Consider the following 21282-nt stretch of genomic DNA (forward strand, 5'->3'; position numbering starts at 1 on the left):
GCCCTGTGCAGACAGTGTGGAGCCTACTTGGGATTCTGCCTCCCTCTCTCTCTGCCCCTCCCCTGCTTGCTCTCTCTCTCTCTCTCTCTCTCAAAAATAAATAAAACTAAACTTAAAAATATTTTTAAAAATTAAAAAAATAAAAATGTAACTTCTTACATACCCACTTTCCAAAAAAATAAATCAATGAATTGTCTTAATTGTAGTATAGAGAAATTAATGGAACATGACTTAATTTTTTTAATGTTTATTTATTTTTGAGAGACAGAGTGAGAGTGGGGGAGGGGCAGAGAGAGAGGGAGACACAGAATCCGAAGCAGGCTCCAGGCTCTGAGCTGTCAGCACAGAGCCTGACGGGGTGCTCCAACTCACAAACCGTGAGATCATGACCTGAGCTGAAGTCCGGTGCTTAACCAATGGAGCCTCCCAGGCACCCCTATGGAACATGGCTTAAAATACACACTTCAATACATAAATGCCAAGTATGACTATTCTAAAAAATATAAAGGATGTTTGCAATCACTTACATAAATAAGTTTGAAGTTGAAAAAAAAATTCTTTTTAACATTTATTTATTATTGAGAGACAGAGAGAGACAGAGCATGAGTGGGGCAGAGAGAGGAGGAGACACAGAATCTGAAGGAGGCTCCAGGCTCTGAGCTGTCAGCACAGAGCCCGACGTGGGGCTCAAGCTCACAAACCCAGAGAGATCATGACCCGAGCCGAAGTCAGACACTCAACCGACTGAGCCACCCAGGCGCCCCAATAAGTTTGAAGTTTTAAAATGTAAGTAGATCATGGGGAGCCTGGGTGGCTCAGTCGGTTGAGCATCCAACTCTTGACTTTGGCTCAGGTCAGGATCTCACAGTTCGTGAGTTCAAGCCCTGCATCGGGCTCTGTACTGCAAGCTTGGTATTCTCTGTTTCCTTCTCTCTCTCTCTGCCCCTACCCTGCTCACGCTCTCTCTCTCTCTCTCTCTCTCAAAAATAAATGAACATTTAAAAAGATATAAATAAAATGTAAGAAGATCATAAGCCATTCCATACAAGAAAACCAGGAAAATAAATAAGCTGCTGTATACTTCATCATGGTATAATACTACACCATATATTTTTAACAAAACAAAGTATAATCTTTATAATATATTTGTATTCCTACAATATATGCTGTATCTCAAAACAATGTAAAGGTACTTTTGTTTTATGTAGAGTTAGACTGGTTCTGATAATTATGAACATGTTTTTCACCTCCATTATGGATGGTGAAACAGCTGAAAGCCATGTAGGACATAAGAATTCCTCATTGTTTGGAACAGTCCCATTATTGGTAGAATACCTCATGTCCCTGATCATTAAATATATTTTTAACAAAACAAAGTATAATCTTTATAATATATTTGTATTCCTACAATATATGCTGTATCTCAAAACAATGTAAAGGTACTTTTGTTTTATGTAGAGTTAGACTGGTTCTGATAATTATGAACATGTTTTTCACCTCCATTATGGATGGTGAAACAGCTGAAAGCCATGTAGGACATAAGAATTCCTCATTGTTTGGAACAGTCCCATTATTGGTAGAATACCTCATGTCCCTGATCATTAAATATTAAGACTACTTCCCCTCAATGACTGTAATAACAGTCCCTGTTAATGTCTAAAATGCCACCTTGAGAGTAGTACAATGTCTACTGAGAACCAGTGTATTAAATGAATGCCTATTATACACAGGCACATGGAAGTACACATAGGGGAAAGAAGCAGCCAATGATTCAGGTGGAATAATGGTAGAACAGAGGAGACATGAAACTAAAAGAACGTGAGTGTTTATGAGAACAGCTGGTTATAATGCATTCAGGGTAAAGAGAGTTGAGTTTGGCCAAAAGAATATACAATGACCAAGCAACTACAAATATTAAAAAGGGAAGCAGCAGATTTAAAAGATAAAGAAAAGTAGGAAAAATAGAAAATAAGGATGTTAAAAAGCCAATATCCCTCAGTATACACCTTCCACTCAAACGAGACTAGTAGTTTCTCTTTTCTCCCAGGACACTGCACTTATTCCAAATCCCAAGATGTTTTCGCATTGCTTTCCTTCTCTTGCCTATGCAAAATATATTTCTCAACAGAATTTAGGCAAAGTTCCATTTTTCTAGAAATTTTTTTGCAAGCACTCCCACATTTATGACATTTTTCCTTGTAGAAATCCAAGTGCTCTACTACCTGAATATTTATTAACCAGCTACTATGTGCCTATAAGAAGAGCCTTTATTCTTTCCATAGAGAAGATAGCAGTGCTCAAGACTATATATACATTTCTATGAAAATCTACCCCTTGAATACAAAAATAATCCTGTGACCTTACTTACCACCCACTGCCTTACAAGGGTAGTATGAATGATCAATTTCTACTCTAACCCTAAAAGTAAAGAATCCAGAGGTGAAAGTGGGACAGAATTAAGAAGTTCAGTTCTTTCAAAGAATTCATTTGGAAAAGAAGATTGCAAACATATACACCCATCTTTAAATGGACCAGCCAACATACAGCTTACTTTATAAGCCAACATGTAGTTACTTTAGGATAAATACTGGTAACCTGTAACTTTATCCCTGTCTCTTCATTCTGTATTTTTATATATTTGGTTTGTTTATTTTTATATATTTGGTTTGTTTATTTTCTGTTAATAATCCACTCACACAATACACATTTTTAGGAATCCACACCATACATCAGATAATATGCTAGGTACTAGCAATTATCGATAAGCTAGATCAATAAGGTCCCTATCGTCCTGGAACTCAGAGATTAGTAAAACAAGCGGATTTTAAACAAAGATGCAAATAAAGATGAAAATAAATATATAATTATAAATCGTGAAGCATAACTTGAAGGAAATGTACAAAGACAGGCTTATCCCTTAAGTAGGCCAACTAAAGTGACTTCCCTGAGCTCCATGCAAGACAATGAATATTATACTTTTTGACTTACATGTGTGTGCACATACACATATATAACACACATCAGTGTGCATGTACATGAGTGTGTGTGTGTGTGTGTGTGTGTGTGTGTGTGTGTGTTTGAATATATTCCACATAACAGAGCAGGTCTGCATCAGGTGAATTATGCCAAGCCATACTCCTCTAGTGGCAGCCTTAAACAAGGGCACAACTATATATAAATGCTATACAAAGGGCAGTTCCATCAATACAAATGCTATTATATTCATAGTCATACTAGTGGTTCTCAAATGCCAAAATTTGGATTGATGGCCAAGAGAACTGCATCAAAACCACGTGGAAACTTGTCAAAAATAAAAAAATTTCCCACTCTCCATTGTCAATAATTTCAATTTAGTACCTAGAATGAATTTTTATAAAGTTCCATCTACATAATTATGATACTGTTAGATGTGAGTCTTTAGTCAGACAGTGCCTTGACTCATTACTTAACTGTTCCATAGTTCTTTTATCATGCTCAAAGCCTGGCAAAGTACTCAAACTATGCTATTCAGTGCCAGTAAGCACAAAATAAATTATTTTCAAATAAATAAGCAAAGATATTGTAAGGAAAGTTATGATTTTTTTGTTCTTGTTGTTTTCTCAAATACAATGACACGCCTTATCAAGAAACTTTCACTTAGGAAGAGAAACGACAAACTCTGAGACAATGCTTCTCAAAATGGAGGACACAAACTACGAGTGGTATAGCAGATAATTTAATATGGTACCCCAAGTGATTTTAGATGATATACAAGATTATTTTACATGGCACATGGACATACACTAAATTACACTGAATTACAAAGAAAAAAAATGTATTATCTTTTCAATTCTCTTTCAGTTAGTTATTGTTGTGTCTTCCACACCTATCACTGCTTATCTCATTTTAAGAAATAGAGAACATGCCTCCAAGCCTTTGGAAAACAACTGTTATCTAGCCTGAACTTAGTAACATTGTTTTGTTCATTGTATCCTTTAGGACTATCATCCATTTAAAACATAGGATACTGATTTTTCATTTATAGTAGTGAGATAAATACAAAAGTGAATTTAAAGAGAATAGCATAAATTGCATGCAGATCCTGTAAAAATTATAAGGATGCTCTATAGATGACTGAAGTTTAGAAACAGTACTGTGTGGGGCGCCTGGGTGGCTCAGTTGGTTAAGTGGCCGACTTCGGCTCAGGTCATTATCTCGCGGTCCGTGAGTTCGAGCCCCACATCGGGCTCTGTGCTGACAGCTCAGAGCCTGGAGCCTGTTTCAGATTCTCTGTCTCCCTCTCTCTCTCTCTCTCTGACCCTCCCCCATACATGCTCTGTCTCTCTCTGTCTCAAAAATAAATAAACATTAAAAAAAAATTAAAAAAAAAAAGAAACAGTACTGTGTGAGGTATTACTAAAAGTTACAATCAATTTCTCTATGTCTCTCTCACACACATATATACATATACATACACAAACACATTCAATAAGTAATTAATCTAAATGAATAATCAAAAGCCACAAACTGTTACAGGAAGATAGTCAATGAAAAGTCTATTCTACCACTTAACAATGTAGCCAAAATAATGATATTCCATGATATGACAATTACTGTTTGTATATTTCCTCGACGAAATGATTATGATAATCTCTGACTACACATATAAATAATGTACATATGCTTTTAGGTGAAGCCAGGAGAATTACCATTCAGTAATTTATACTACATACCTTATAATCCTTGGGTCGGTAGCAACCAAGATGAGAATGATCTGTAAAAGGGTGTATCAAAGAATTAAACAATAAATATTTCATACTAAAAAGAAGAAAATTTGGGTTCATTTTTGGTTTTTGCAATTCTATGTCTATGATTATAATTTCATACAGCAGTTTTCAGAAATACCTTAAAGTCCATTAACAACGTTTTATAAGTAAAGATGATATAACACAAGTTAAAATCTGTGTCAGTTCTTGGGGCACCTGGGTGGCTCCTACAGTTAGGCACCTGACTCGATTTTAGCTTGGGTCATGATCTCACAGTTTGTGGGATCAAGCCCCACATGGGGCTCTGTGCTGGCAGCATGGAGTCTGCTTGGGATTCTCACTCCCTCTCTCTCTGCCCCTCCTCTGCTTGTGCATGCTTGTGCTCTCTCTCTCTCAAAATAAATAAACTTTATTTTAAAAATCTGTATCAGTTCTTCAATAATTAAGTGATTTCACAAATACTATTTTCATTAGAGTAAGATATATCAGAATATAGACCGGAATAATTTTTTTGTTGCTAATCCAATTTGCCTATATGAAATGGATAATCTTAATTGATAAACCAGTTTATGACAAAATATAATTTGAATGTATATATTTGATAGATATCATCAAACTGTATGTGAGTCCATGCTTGATTTGAGTGAGTATAATGGAAACAGGACCAGCTTCAGAGTGTGGTAGCTCATGTGGTAGCATAAGTGTATAGACCTTGTTGACAAATAGATCTGCATTATGGTCCAGTCCCCAGCACCTCTTGTATAACTTCAGCCTCATTATTCAACCTTTCTAAGTCTCAGATTCCTCAGCTATCTCATCATAATTTGCTTTAAATATTATATTAGAGATCACATGTAAGGCATTAAAATAAATGTTAGCTACTATTATTAACACCATCATCAACATCATTACTGTCAAATTCTAAGTCAACAAGCCCAGCTGCAATTTCTGACTCTACCACTTATCGAACATATTGCCTTGATCAAGTTATAGAATTAATCTGTGTTTCTTTCCTCATTTTAAAAGTATGAAGATGGGGCGCCTGGGTGGCTCAGTCGGTTGAGCGTCTGACTTCGGCTCAGGTCATGATCTCGCGGTCCGTGAGTTCGAGCCCCCCGTCGGGCTCTGTGCTGAAAGCTCAGAGCCTGGATCCTGCTTCAGATTCTGTGTCTCCCTCTCTCTCTCTGACCCTCCCCCCACTCATGCTCTGTCTCTGTCTCAAAAATAAACGTTAAAAAAAATTTTTTTTTTAAAAAGTATGAAGACAATGGCTACTTTGCTTCACAGAGTCATAGTAATGATTAAATTATACAGCTTATAAAAGTTTCTAGCACAGTATCTGTAACAAACTGGATTATAAAACTATTCTAAATCTCTCCCAGGGTAAGGACCACTATATTACACATGCAGATTTTGGGTTTTTACTCATTACTTAAAGAAGTCAACATTTAACTACTATAATCTCTATATATTGACATTCAAGCACATCATGACCACTACTTCTCATACATTCTAGTCAAAAGCACTCTAACATTCTATATTTTACTTTCCCATGCCATCATATAAAAAAAAAAAGACTATATAGAGACCTAGTCTATATTCAGTCAATTAATCACCTATCTTTTACGGCACAAGATCTTGTTTGTTTTCCAAGTGTCCTGAATCAGCATAGAGAATAGCTGAAACATCAATGTCTTTCACACAAGGCCAACTTCACCATGTAATTCAGTAAGACTCAACTTACTTCAAGAGCTTTTCAAAATTACAAATAAAATAAATCCCATCTCAACTCCTCTTCCATAAAGTCTAATAATGTACAGCATGGCCACAGGAGCAGGAGAAATAAAAGAATAAGGACATAATGAACCTAATTCTCCACACATGTTAACTTTGAAAATTAAGGTAATAATTTCTGTACTTAGTATATGTTCTTTCTTGCAGCTAATGCAATATGAAAAGTATCAGCGTATTAAAACATTTATAAACTTACCCTAATACGACAGATTTGTAATTTTTTTATTTTTAGAAATCAAGCTGTTACTGAGGTTCCCAATGTTTGCTCTAAATCACTCTTACCAATAATTACTCACTAACTATCTTCTAAAAGCAGAAGATAAAGGACATAAAAAGTCATGGCCCACAGTCCTAAAATGCTTGTACTTTACTTGGGTTAAGTTATACAAAGTTGAATAACAGCATCGTATAAGAAGAGGTGAAGTCAGAATGGTACAAGCAATTAATGCAATTAGTAAGTCCTATCAGAGATAAATCTCTCAAAACTAAAGCAATCAGAAAAAAATTCCTAAAGTACAAGAAAGCTAACCTGGACCTTAATGCATGGGCCACACTTAAGAAAACTATGAAGAAAAATTAAAAGCTAATTCAGATTAGTGTGTGTAATGTGATGTGTGTGTGTGATCTTGACCAACTTTGACTTTACTTCTTTAAACCTCTTCATCTGTAAAATAATAGTTTCTAACATTCTTGAGGTTATCTTAACTAACCAATAAAATAGTAGTACTTAAAATAGAGGCCAGCAGAAAATACACATGCAATAAATGTTAACTATTATTTGATTCTCTAATAACCTCATGAAATAGGTGTTATGAACTAAATCCTCCCAAAATTGATATTTTGAAGCCCTAACCCCCAAGGTGATGGTATGTGGAGATGGGACTTTTGGGTAGTCATTAGGATTAGACTGGTCACAAAGGTAGGTCCCTCATGGTAGAAAGAGTGCCCTTATAAGAAGAGACACCAGAGGGCTTGCGTACATGCATGTGCTTGCTTAAGCAAGCTTTGTGCTTGCTTTATTTATTTATCTGCATGTGCAGAGCTTGCAACTCTGTATCAGCTAATTCCTTCTATCAACTTAATTCTTGAGCCCCATTCTGATGGTTACTGCCAACATGTGTTCCCTATGAGTCAATCCCTATCTTGGCAACCTGTATACTATCCTACGTTGAAGGGTACTATCATCTTCCTTTTTCCTAATTTCAAGGAATTGAACTCCATTCTGGTAGTTAGTGCTACTCTATTGCAAAACATTCCTGTTGGCAAATATGTGTACCTATGAACCTTCAAAGAGCATGCCCCTGGAGTCCTTTATCAGCAATTACCCTACTGTTATCCCAATGCCCACACAACACCCTAAGGTTGGCTTCTGCTCTCCTGTGAATCTTCATGGAGCACACAGCCATGCATTTGCTATATGCCAGTCTCTATTACTGGAAGCAAAGCTAAGAAGTCCAGCTTTATAAAATAAAACCAGCATTTAATATCCCTCAGGGGATCCAACCTTCTAAAAAGGAAAGACACATAACATGTGTTTTCTATCTCTGGTTCACTTGTGATACATTGACCGGAAACTGTTTACTCTGACCTCTGATGTTCTCATCTTTCTTACTACTAATTTTGTCTGAAGTCTCAGTAGCAAAAGTCTCAGACTTTCCCCCTCACTATTTTTTTCTTGTCTGAAGTTTAGCAAACAGCAAACTTATCAGTGATTGGAAGGGTGATGGTCATCAAAAAAAATAAATAAATACCTAATAAGCACATGAAGAAAACATTAAATGCCATTAGTTAAATATAAATTACAATTGCAGTGAGACAAAGGGAATAACAAGTGTTGTCAAAGATGTGGAGAAATTGGACCATCATACACTGCCGGTGGGAATGGAAAATGGTACAGTCATGTTGGAAAACAGCTGGCCATTTCTTAAAAAGTTAAACACAAATTTACCAGATGAACTGGCAATTCCATTCCTAGGTATCTATTCCAAAGAAACAGAATGATGTATCTATGCAAAGACTTCAATGCAAACGTTCAAAATAGCATCCTCCATAATAGCCAAAAAGTGGAAACAATCCAGGGACTCAGGTTGGGAATATACATTTACTGCCAATGGGTATGAGGAAACTCTTTTGGATGATTAAAATATTCTAAAAATGGATTGTGGAGATTTTACAATGGTGCAAATTCAAAATCCTTCAGTTTTGTGCTCAAAACAGCTGAATTTTATGATATATAAGGTATAGCTTACTAAAGCTGTTAAAGATGTTTAATAAATAATAGAGAAATGAAGAAACTAAAAAAGGAGTTCCCAAAAATGACACAGTTCAGATGCCCACTAGTCTATGGGAGGAGGAGGCACACATGTAATTAAAGACAAAACAAAATATTTTGTTAATAAGTATAAACATGATGATGATATGCTATTTTACTCAGAACAGTAAAATGTTACCATTTATTGCTATTTATTCAAATTATGACATATTAGGATTTGGAATGTAATTTCCAATTTATTTTACAAACAAAAACCATCAAACATAGGGATTAGTGAAAGCTCATAAAGGATTACAATTTTAGGTAGAAATGAAACTCAGAAAAGAATCTTCAAATGAAGGTAATAAGAGAAGTTTCCTCCAAGGAGGAGACAGAATCTAACGGCTTTTCAAATTCCAAGCAAATAAAAAAGGGACCAGGATGATGCCTTCAATTTCCTTTTCAAAAACATCAATGATTGGATAAAGCTTAGAAACATTCTTGCAGCACAAGACATGTTGCATCTCTTCAAAGGGACTGCACAAATTACAATTAGAATGATCCACTATGGAAATGCCAAAGAAAGAAAAAATGTGCTTGAAAAATGTATCTTAAAAACAAAACAAAACTGAGTGGAAGTAGAGAAAGTAGTAGGAGGGTGGGAGGAAGGAAGTTGTGGTGAGAAGCCCTGGACCCCAGACTGACCAGGGCTGTTCTGGAACTCTTTAATAAGCCACTTAACCTGTCCAGGCCTCTCTGTCATTTTTCTTGATCAAATATAGTTAAATTCATCCTCACGCAATTATTATGATGACTAAAATAGTCAATGGTGGTGAAATGGTATCCTATAAAAACTTAAAAAATTTTAGGCAAGATGATTTGGCAAGAAAATGTTTAAGAATTTCCATTAAAGTAATATTAGTCATTAGTGAAAATTCACTCTTTCTTAAGAGACTCTATCATAAGAAATTCCCACATGTATTTATTTATTTTTTAATTTTTTTTTCCAACGTTTTTATTTATTTTTGGGACAGAGAGAGACAGAGCATGAACGGGGGAGGGGCAGAGAGAGAGAGGGAGACACAGAATTGGAAACAGGCTCCAGGCTCCGAGCCATCAGCCCAGAGCCTGACGCGGGGCTCGAACTCACGGACCGCGAGATCGTGACCTGGCTGAAGTCGGATGCTCAACCGACTGCGCCACCCAGGCGCCCCTCCCACATGTATTTAAATAGTCAATGAGACCCCAAAACACAACCACTCAATTGTCAGAAAGGGGGAAAAAAGGCAGTCAAAAGAATAGGGACTTTAAAGTAGAGAAATGAAATGGAAAAACCCTTTCTTTAAAAGACAAGTAATAAATGTACAAAGAATAGAATTTTTAAAAATCACTGTTTGGCAAACTTTCCAGTAATAAATTATTTCAAGCAAGAATCATCAGTATATGCTACAGGGGTCAAAGTTGAGGAATAACAGGATATAATAGTCTCAGAGTATCTCCCCACTAATTACAAAGAGAAGAAATAGCACCTTTGTGACAGAGAAATCTAGCAGACCCCATCTTAATTAAGAAAGCAAATGAATATCACCAGTAACAAAGCAATGTGACATACTTCCTGGCATGTTGCACGCATCGCTTCTGTTGTATTCTCGGGGGAATGAATAACCTAAATCTAATCATGAGGAAAAATCAAACAAACCCAAACTGAGAGACATTCTATCAAATAACTGTCCTGAACTCTTCAAAATTATCAATGTCAAACACAAAAAAAGATTAAAGAATTGATCCATTTTAAAGAAAACTAAAGACACACGGCGACTTAAGGCCATGCGTGATGTGGAATTTCTTTTGCTATAAAGATATTAGGACAAGCGGCCAAATGTGATTTAGGTTTATAGATTAGCCTATTATTATTATTATTATTATTATTATTATTATTATATCACTGTTAATTTTCTGCTTTTCATAATTGCATCACATAAGATAATATCTGTATTAGTCTCCTCGGGCTGCCATAACAAAATGCCACAGACCAAAGGGATTACACAACAGACATCTATCTCTCCGTTCTGGAGGCTGGAAGTCTGAAATCCAGGTGCCAGTGCAGTCAGGTTCCATGAAGAGCTCTGGCTCTGGCTTGAAGGTAGCCATCTACCTACTGCCTGTGTCCTCACAAGGCAGAGAGAAAAAGCAAGATCTCTGGTTTCTCTTCTTATAAGGGCATTGATCCTATCATGAGAGCCCCAACCTCCTAACCTTATCTAACTGTAATTACCTTCCAAAGGCCCTATCTCCAAATACCAGCACATTTAGGGTTAGAGTTTCAGCATAAAAATCTTGGAGGGACACAATTCTGTCCATAGCAATGTACTTGTCAAAAGAAAGTTAATACACAAACATACATACAGATATGGAGGCAGGGAGGGGAAGGAGATAGAGAGGAAGAGGGAAAGCAAATATTAGCATTTGAGGATTCTAAAAGGTATAATGGGGATCTTTTTATTATTTCAACTTTTCTTTAAGTCTGAAATTATGTCTAAATAGAAAGCTAAAGGAAAAAATGTGGACCTCACTAATGACCTCTCTGATTGTACTTCACATAGGTAGCTGGCTGCGTCGATCAAAAGTTACTGAAACTTTAACAGTTCTGCTGGCAAATATATTATAATTGTCAAGAGACATCAGACGCTTCAGTGCATTCTAAAAACATCTTCCAAAGAAACATCTACATTGGAGTTATTTTCGATTTTCTTAAACCTTATTTTCCATGGCCATAAATTTCTTCCAAGAGGGGAAACAAAGTATAACATCTGTTCCTAATTTCATATAATCTGCTACCATGGTAATAAAAGACTTATTGATTACCACATCTATCTCCCTGTTAACGCTAAAAAAGCTAAATAAATGAGCACAAATTCTGCATGTTCTCAGAGAAGAATGTTTCATTTCAACATTAAAAAGGGAAAGAGAGAGAGAGATTGCACACTACAGTTTAGAAACAGAAAGAGATGGGAGCTCACTATAAGTTATGATTGTGTTTTTTTTTCACTCTGTCTCATTTTTCTTTTTCTATGCCTTCCTCAGTGTGTAATGAATTCACTTAAAGGCTGCTGGGGAATGTTGCTGACCGACCAGTCAATGACTATAGATATGACACTCAAATATCCCTAATTATAAAATACTATTTAATCTTCTTCCTAAAAGTCATCTTCATTATCACATTGAACTTAAGTAGTAATTTATCTAACCCTTAGAACCAGGGCCTACAATAAAAAAGATTCTTATAAATTAAACATAAAAGACATTATCTCTTCATAAATATAATAATAAATAATTATTATATTGACAGCTGAAATTTACTAAGGCCTGTGTGCTAGGGCATTTTACATGGTCACATTTACTGGGTTATCTTCACTTTTTTTTTTTTTAATGTTTTTATTTATTTATTTTTGGGAGGACAGAGAGACACAGCATGAGCCAGGGAGGGGCAAAGAGAAAGGGAGACACAGATTCTGAAGCAGGCTCCAGGTTCTGAGCTGTCAGCAGAGAGCCCAATGCAGGGCTCAAACCCACAAACCGTGAGATCATGGCCTGAGCCAAAGTCAGATGCTTAACCGACTGAGCCACCCAGGCGCCCCTCTTCATTCTTTAATATACTGATTATCAAAGTAGTTAAAATGATTTGTTCAAGAATGCCCAATCTATAAATAAGTGACAGAGCAAGTATTCAAATATATGTATAATTTTATGTCTAAAACCCATAACCTTGAACTTTTTACTATGGTGCTTTCCAAATCTTTTCTACAAACTAAGGGGTATATGTTAAGGTAGGAAAATAGTTCCGTAGTCAAATAATTTTAGAAATTGTTGAGCAAAACAAAATCAAGTTGTTTTTTTTTCCACTAAAAGGTATTACTCTTTAATATGCTACTCTGTATGTTGAATCTCAAAGAGAGAGATTAGTTTATGGCAGCACAAAAATTCTATTATTTTCAAAGTACCTATATAGGTGTCCCACAAGTTGTAAAAAAAGTAGCATATGCCTTACTACCTAATAATACAGCAAAGATTCTATTTTAGTTCACTGATGTCAAGTTAAAGGCTTGACTGTAGCCAAGGCAAGTAAAGCAATGAAGAGAAATAACTTTTAGCTCACCATTGTGCATCCTGGACCATCCATCTCTTTCACAGTCTCTGCCAGGAGAACCAAATAAAGCATCAGCCCTGGGACTTGGAGGGTCGACCTAGAAGAAGAAGGATTTAATAAAGTCAAAAAGAACTTAAATGTTCTTCCAGTCTCATGGCACCAGAAAATCAACTCAAGTACATAGACTGTTAGTCATCAGGTTAATGTGATAGTGCCTATTATGGTTCAGGCATATCCCAAAGACAGAGCTTAGTTGAGTATTTTGCTGTTCATGTTTAAATAAAATTGAAATTAAACTTCAGAAATCTCTAATTATATACTGAGTCTACTTTCAAATGAACAGATTTATAGTTAAAATGCCCACTACCCCATTGTGTAGGTGGCTTTCCATTACAAAGTTACAAAAAGAGGAATCTATTTTGCCACATCTAAAAATTTGCCACATTTGCTACTTATATAGATGTTGAATCCAAACAGTGTCATTATTTGGCTGTGTTCAGAGCCCAGCATGCGCAGTGCTTCATAGCCTACAGTTAATAACAGTTAAGCATGTTTTCTAATGAAGAATACAAAAGTCAGAGTGATGTAAATAATAAAAAAGATAGCTCTATTCATCAAAATTAAAAACTTAGTACATTAAAAGGACGATATTAAGAGAGTGAAAAGCAACCCTTGGAATAAAAATAACTTGCAAATAATTATCTATTAAAGCATTAATATCCAAAATATATGAAGAAACTTCTACAACTTAAAAAAAAACCCTCAATTAAAAAGTGAGCAGAGAACTTAAATACACATTTCTCCAAAAGATATACAAATGACCAATAAACACAAGAAAAAATGTTCGATATCACTAATCATTAGGGAAATGCAAATCAAAATCATAGTGAAAGATACTACTTCATGATATAAACGTACTTAACACCACTGAGTTATACTTGAGTTTTAACTATGGTGCTTCCCAAATCTTTTCCACAAACTAGGGAGTATATGTTAAGGTCGGAATACAGTTTCACTTAATCACTTAAAAATGATTAAAATAGTAAATTTTATATTGTATCTTACCATAATCTAAAAAAAATTAATTTTTAAAAAGGAGAGTGAAAAGACAAATATTTATAAATTATATAAGTATCTAGAATCCTAATATATAAAGAAAATTTACAATTCAACAACAAAAAGATAAACAACTCAATTAAAAATGGACAAAGGACCTGAATGAATGTTTCTCCAAAGGAAATACAGAAATGCCTAACAAGCACATGAAAAGATGCTCAAGATCATTACTTATGAGGAAATGCAAATCAAAACCACAATGAGAAAAAAAAAAACCCCACAATGAGAGACCACTCCACACCCCCCTAGGATGGCTGTAATAAAAAGAAAACAAAACAAAATAATAAGTGTTAGTGAGAAGGTGGATAAAGTAAAGCCTGAAACACTGCTGGGGACAAGGTAAAATGGGACCGCCACTGTGGAAAACAGTTTGACAATTTCTCAACAAGTTAGAAACATGCATAGCACATACCACGTGACCCAGTAATTCCACTCCTAGGTATTAAAACAATAGGCACTAAAACAGGTACTCAAGTTGAAACTTGTGTATTAACATGCCTAGAAGCACTATGCACATAACCCAAAGGTGAAAAAAGCCCATCCATCAACAGATGACCGGATAAACAAAATGCGGTACATGTCCATACGATGAAATATTAGTCGACCAAAAAAGGATCAAGTACTGATACATGCTATACCATGAATGAAAGAAAACACTGTGCTAAATGGAAAAAGCCAGACAGAAAAGTCTACATTTTGTAGGATTCCACTTAGGTGAAATGACAGAAGAGGAAAATCCACTTCCTGATAGAAAGTAGATTAATGGCTGCCAGGGGCTGAGGAAAGGGAGAAATGGTGAGTGAATACTTAATGAGTACAGGGTTTCTGTTTGGGATGATGAAAAAGTTCTGGAACTAGATAGGAGTGACAGTTGCACAATATGAATGCATTTAATGACACTAAATCATATACTTTAAAATGGTTGAAATGGTAAATTTTATGTTACAAGTATTTGACCACAACAGAAAAAAAAAGATCCTATTCTGTATAAATGAAAAAGAAAATAATTCCATTTAACTTTTCTGGAATGGTTGTGCCAGTTAGTTGGGGAGCGTGTTAGTTGCTTTCTTGAAACTGCCCCTTACTCTTCATGACTATTTTTCACACAATGTATGTAAAACTAGAATGTCTTTCCTAAAAGTATTAACTTTTTACATGTGCATGTGTGAAATTAAAATGTTATCAATTTGTTAAATGCTTTTATTTATTTATTTATTTATTTATTTATTTATTTATTTATTTATTTATTTTAATGTTTTATTTTTGAGAGAGAGAGAGACAGAGACAGAGACAGAGTGTGAGCAGGGGAGGGGCAGAGAGAGAGGGAGACACAGAATCCGAAGCAGGCTCCAGGCTCTAAGCTGTCAGCACGTGGGACTCGAATCCATGAACTGTAACATCATGACGTGAACTGAAGCCATCAGATAGTTAAAAATTTTTTTTTTAATTTTTTTTTAACGTTTTATTTATTTTTGAGACAGAGAGAGACAGAGCATGAACGGGGGAGGGGCAGAGAGAGAGGGAGACACAGAATCTGAAGCAGGCTCCAGGCTCTGAGCTGTCAGCACAGAGCCCGACGCGGGGCTCGAACTCACGGACGGTGAGAATGTGACCTGAGCCGAAGTCGGCCGCTCAACCGACTGAGCCACCCAGGTGCCCCTCCTTCAGATTAGAATTTAATATATCCTTTCTTTTCAAAATAATTTACAACTGTAAGCAGTCATAAAATTAAAGGTTTTCTGAAACTGCCATCAAACAAGCAAATGAATCTTATCTGGATATTGTTTGAAAAATAACAAAAAATGTGACCAGAACCTATAAACAAATTCTATAGAAATAAGACAAATGTAATCACAATCATCTCAATAAAATATTTGCATTTAAAAGTAACCATTGTAAAATTTAAAAAATCTGTTACATTGGGGCGCCTGGGTGGCTCAGTTGGTTGAGCGCCCGACTTCAGCTCAGGTCATAATCTCATGGTTCGTGGGTTCGAGCCCCACATCAGGCTCTGTGCTGACAGCTCAGAGCCTGGAGCCTGCTTAGGATTCTGTGTCTCCCTCTCTCTCTCTGTCCCTCCCCCACTCATGCTCTGTCTCTGTCTCAAAAATAAATATAAACATTAAAAAAATTTTTTTTAAATCTGTTAGTTTAAAAGAATAAAGGATTCATAGTCAAAATATAAAAATGGAATGAAATGTTGCTTAAATGTAATTAATTTTTTTTAGATGTCACACAAAAAAACTAACCTTTCAGGTGGTGTACTTTTAAAAAACCCATTAGACCATCAAAGGAGCATATTTACATATTTACTAGAATTAAAAAAATGAATTAAAGTCAGAAATAATTTTAGGCACACTGAGGTGGCTCAGACGGTTAAGCGTCCAACTCTTGATTTTGGCTCAGGTCATGACTTCACGATTCTTGAGTCCGAGCCCTGTATCAGACTCTTGTGCTGACAGTGCAGAGACTGCGTGGGATTCTCCCTCTCCTCCCCCTCACTCTTCCTCTCTGCCCCTTCCCTGTTCGTGCTCTCTCTCTCCCTCTCTCAAAAATTAATAAATAAACATTTTTAAAGAAAAGAGATAACTTTATATATAATCCCAAAAGGCATTTTGCTTCTACAGGCACTTAAAGCTTAATGTTCATTACTATTATTAGATATAATTATGAGTAATTTTTATTAATTTGTAGGTCTTTGTTAAAGAAACACTTTTAAGATAAAAATTCTTTGCAAAAATTCAAGAAACTATGAGAATTCTAAGAAGGTCCTTTATTACATATTCTGAAATATTACAGACTCTTAAAATTAGCCAAAGTCTACTTAACTATCACATGAACACAAGTTCTAAGCTTAAACCATATCAAAAGGCTTCTGTGTGGAAAGATTAGAACTATACAACCCTAAGTTAACTCTCTTCACTTTCAAAGGCCTTCCCATCCTCATCAAATAATGATTTGCTTCAAAGATCCATTATATAAGGTTTATCCAAGGGACATAATATCAAAGGGAACTTACTTGCCATTATAATTTTCAAAAAGGCTAGAAAAAGGGAGTCTTCTTTTTTCATAAAGAAAAGTTGGTCCTCTTTTAACACCCTCCTCTGCCATTCTAGTCCTAATGTCAATTATATCTAAGTTCAATTTGTAGAGTTATTACACTGTCCAGTGTATAAGAAGAAAGGAAATGGGTACTTAAAAGACTTAACATGGCATTCATAATGGAACTTGATCTCTGTCAGGTTTAAAGACTGACAAAAGAATGTTCTTTTACTCTAAGCTAATTTTCCATTTTAGATTGCTAGGCTAACAGTTCAGGAAAAAAAAAATTATTAATAGAAGGTAGAAGTGAAAGAAGTTTCAAGAATAATATTTTAGTGAAAGAATAGATTAGATCAGTTTCCAATGGAAATGTTTAAGAGAACACATACATGTCTAATCACAAATGGAGGTTTATCTGTTTCTTTTTTGAATTCATAGGGTCCCAGATTTAAATGGGCCAGCCGCCGCCTGGTGTCTTCAGATAGCTCACACATGCGTCTTTTTGTGTAGGGAGATGGAGAGTGTGATTTTGAAGAAATTGTAGGCTGTTCGTAGTTTTTTGCATTTATGCAATATTTATTTCTCTCAGGTGACTTGGATTTTTTCTTCTGTGATCTTGATGTTCTGCTTTGCAGTCTGCCGTGTGATTTTTCAACTGGAGCCGTATGGTAAATAAATTTATCCTAAACATACAAAATAAAAGTTAACTTAGGCAGAAGACATATGTAGAAATATATGTAGATATATCTATCTATATATAAACTACAGGTAGGAAAAAATTTTTTAAATTAATTTAAAGCACACATAATCTATCAAAGCCAACTAGATTAGTCTTTCCTATCTATCCTAGATAACTCTTTGTCTAGTAGTTAATAAAGTATATGGTATTAAGTCTAGCAAGTCCAATATTTAATCATTTGAAAAATCTAAGAAACAAGGTCAGAAAAATTAGTTTTCAGTATATTAAAAAAAGAATGTAAACATTGGTTTACCATTTATAATTAAAAGTATCCAAGTAACTGACTATAGAGTTTAAGAGGACTCTCTTTAGTAATGTTACAAATACGCATGGCTAATTAGTTGCTTATGACATCTTTATGGAGAAAACATAAGTTTCACTTATACTGCTATGAGTATATACATATGTATAATGTAAACATCTGAAAAAGAGCTTTATACATGTTTTCATGAAATGTATTGTTTGGATTATACAAGGTGATTAGTATTTTAAGATCTCTTTCAAACCAAAACTTTACAATTTAATGACCAATAGTCATTCCATCTTAATTCTGATTCCATATTTTTATAAATGTAAGAAGACATGAAAGACACATATAAATGTTAATGACTAGTATTCTGCTAGTAAAATTGGTTAGCAGTCTAAGTTTTTAAAAACAAATGTTATATTTCCAAACTTTTTTGTGTTATTAGGATAACATTTCATTTAGTCCCTGCCTTACAAGTGCCTTAAAATTTGGATTACTAGTAAATAACATAAGACCTCTTGACTCATTATCTAGAATTATAAGATTTCCAATATTAGAGAAAATGGACAGTGAGAGAATCTTTGTATTTCTAACTTTAATCATTTTAAAAACCTATCAATCCTACCTCCCTCTCTACTTTCTCAACCCCTCCCTTCCCTGCTCGTTAAGGGTATTTATTCTAAGAAAATACAAATGTGACATAGAAGGGAAGAGTCAAATATTTTTAAAAAGTAAACAGGAAAAAAAAAAGTAAACATGGGTTTCATACAAACCAGCACCATCCGATTATTTCTTCATCTTCCTTCTGCAGCTATTAATATGCTCCCACCTTCTCCCACCTTGTTCAATGACTTCAACAAGTCATTCAGAATTTTTCTACCTTATCACATTTCATCCATCTCTATGACATCACACTGATGCACAGAAGCAGGAATGTTAGCACAGGCAAGGACCTTTGAGGTTTAATAAAATGTTCAAGTAGTGAAGATTTCCAAGACCTTGGACTGAGACTTCTGTTTCTCAGCTTTAAATACTTTTACTCACCTCATCTTAGATTTCGTCATTGTGCAGATCCACTGCATTCCAAACTCTGAAATCCCTTGCTGACCAAAACTACTTTTCCTCATGGTACTTCTTTTATTCTCGCTGAATATGCTACTTGCCCTCATCACCTCCTCACTCCCTGGACTCTTTTCTTCAAATCTTCACACATTTTTAATATCTCTTACCTCCAGACACAGATGAACCACAATCATCTCTTTCAACAGTGCTATAAAGTTGCTTTGATTATACCAAATCTAAAATAACTAACCTCATCTTTCTTGGTTACAGTTTTCGAATGTTGAATACTAGCAGAGGAAGTTATAAACTAAGATATATCTAGTACAGACACATGCTGTCTAACCCTATCCAATCCTTAATGCATCCTGTTCCTTCCCAGTAGAGCTGAAAATAGTGGTTGTTATATGCTGTTAACACAGTGGGTCCCTCTGACCAACAGGGTAATAGCATGTGACATAAGGAGAGTCTTGAAAAGTGCTCAAGTCTTTTACTCCTCTTTGACAACCATCCTGCCTCCATGTGAATGAGCCAAAATTAGGCTACTAGAAGACGAAAGTATTGTGGCCACCATTCCGGCTAAAATCAAGCCAATTACCAGGAATATAAAGTCCTTCCCAGACCAGAAACTCAGCCAACTGCCAGACATGAGTGAAGCTATCCTAGATCAGTCAGCCCCAGCCTTGCCAGTTCAAACCAAAAGAACCACTCAACCAATACACAGAACTGTGAGAAACATTTCATTTTAAGCCACCAAGTTAGCGTTGCTTTTTACACAGCAAAACCTACCCGATATAGCAGACTAACACACATATTAATAAAACTACTACTGACATTTAACTAATTCATAATAAAGCCTACCTTTAGTAAGTAAAAAGTGTAAGTAGAAAACTAGTTTTATTTCAGAAATTCACAATAATATGCTTAATTTTTTCAATCCATTCAACTGGTGACAAAACATCAATTTGAAAATAATGTGCCAAAAGGAATAGAGATCATTACAAGTATTTGTAAACTTAAATAATTTTATAGTTTCTTTCACTCATTCTCTCTTAAAAACCAAAATGGTTTGTCTTATTCTTATGTTTGAACCTGCAAATGCTGCTTTACAGCCATTAACATTTTAATTTTAACCAATATTCAGTTTTTAAAAAGTAGATTTATCACATTTTCAAATAAGGGCAAGTAAGATTAAAATCCTGGCTGATAACATTCAAAATTTTAATGTGTAAGTATAGACTCTGTTGTGCCTACCAATGTTTTCTATCTTGTATTTTACCTATTGTCTTCCCTCCCAATTATCTTTAAAAAAAACTTCAGTAACAGTCACCAAATTAATTAGTTATATGTTATGTGCCAGACACACTGCATATATTCTCTAATTTAATATTTAAGGCAGCCTGATGAGGAACTTGAACCCAGATCTGATTCTGAGGCATATTTTCTTAAACAATGTCTGACACTGAAGCCTATCATATTATATCTGTTCAATAAATAACAAATGACAAACACTGAAATAGCAAGTTAAAAAAATAGCAAGTTAGAAAATGGCAAGTTAAAAAACTTCACGGAGGAAAACGTTAATTCCTAAGTCTGATGAAAGTCCTAATGGGGGGATAATTTTACATTTAGAAAGGACTCTTCACCAAGCTGTACACTTAGAACGTGTGTACCTTTCTGAGCATATGCTCTACTTCATACTTTTCTACCCACCCACCAGAAGGGCAGACCCCGATGAGGAGAGAAAAAATTTGTCTGAGTCCGGGTAAAACATTTTTAACAATTTACAAAAATGCACAGTACATATCTCAAAACAAGTCAGTAACATCTCTGCATCTGGCAAGCATAGGTTGTTAGATCTCTACTAGCTGCATTTCAGCTTGCATTTCAAAGACAAATAACTATAGCCATACTATGTATCTTGTCAAACAACGTAAGAATGAGCCCCTTAATAATTTCATATAAACCATGCTTTACCTTCTTAGCTTACGTCACAGTTATCATCCTTAGCAAATTTACTCTAAAACTGAGAGTACAGTAAATTAACACTCCGCTCTTGCCACCATGGGCCCAGTCCTGCCTCGTTTGGATCCTCAGGGCTTTATATGCTCCTGGCTCCTCATCCATCACAGGCTGTTCATT

General features: G+C 35.2%; 1 protein-coding gene across 5 annotated transcripts in view; it reads right to left on the reverse strand.

The window, feature by feature from the left end:
• SPATA6 (spermatogenesis associated 6) overlaps nucleotides 1-21282 on the reverse strand; it is a 143142-nt gene that overhangs the window by 58104 nt on the left and 63756 nt on the right. For all 5 annotated transcript variants that reach the window (XM_045035804.1, XM_045035803.1, XR_006584261.1 and 2 more), the window contains exons 7-9: nucleotides 17485-17778; nucleotides 12947-13034; nucleotides 4713-4753 (exon numbers count right to left, since the gene is read on the reverse strand). In XM_045035804.1, coding sequence (XP_044891739.1) covers nucleotides 4713-4753; nucleotides 12947-13034; nucleotides 17485-17778 — 423 coding nt within the window. The remainder of the gene's footprint in view (nucleotides 1-4712; nucleotides 4754-12946; nucleotides 13035-17484; nucleotides 17779-21282) is intronic.

Source organism: Felis catus, chromosome C1 (genome assembly GCF_018350175.1).
Source record: "Felis catus isolate Fca126 chromosome C1, F.catus_Fca126_mat1.0, whole genome shotgun sequence".
Classification (NCBI taxonomy): Eukaryota; Metazoa; Chordata; class Mammalia; order Carnivora; family Felidae; genus Felis; species Felis catus.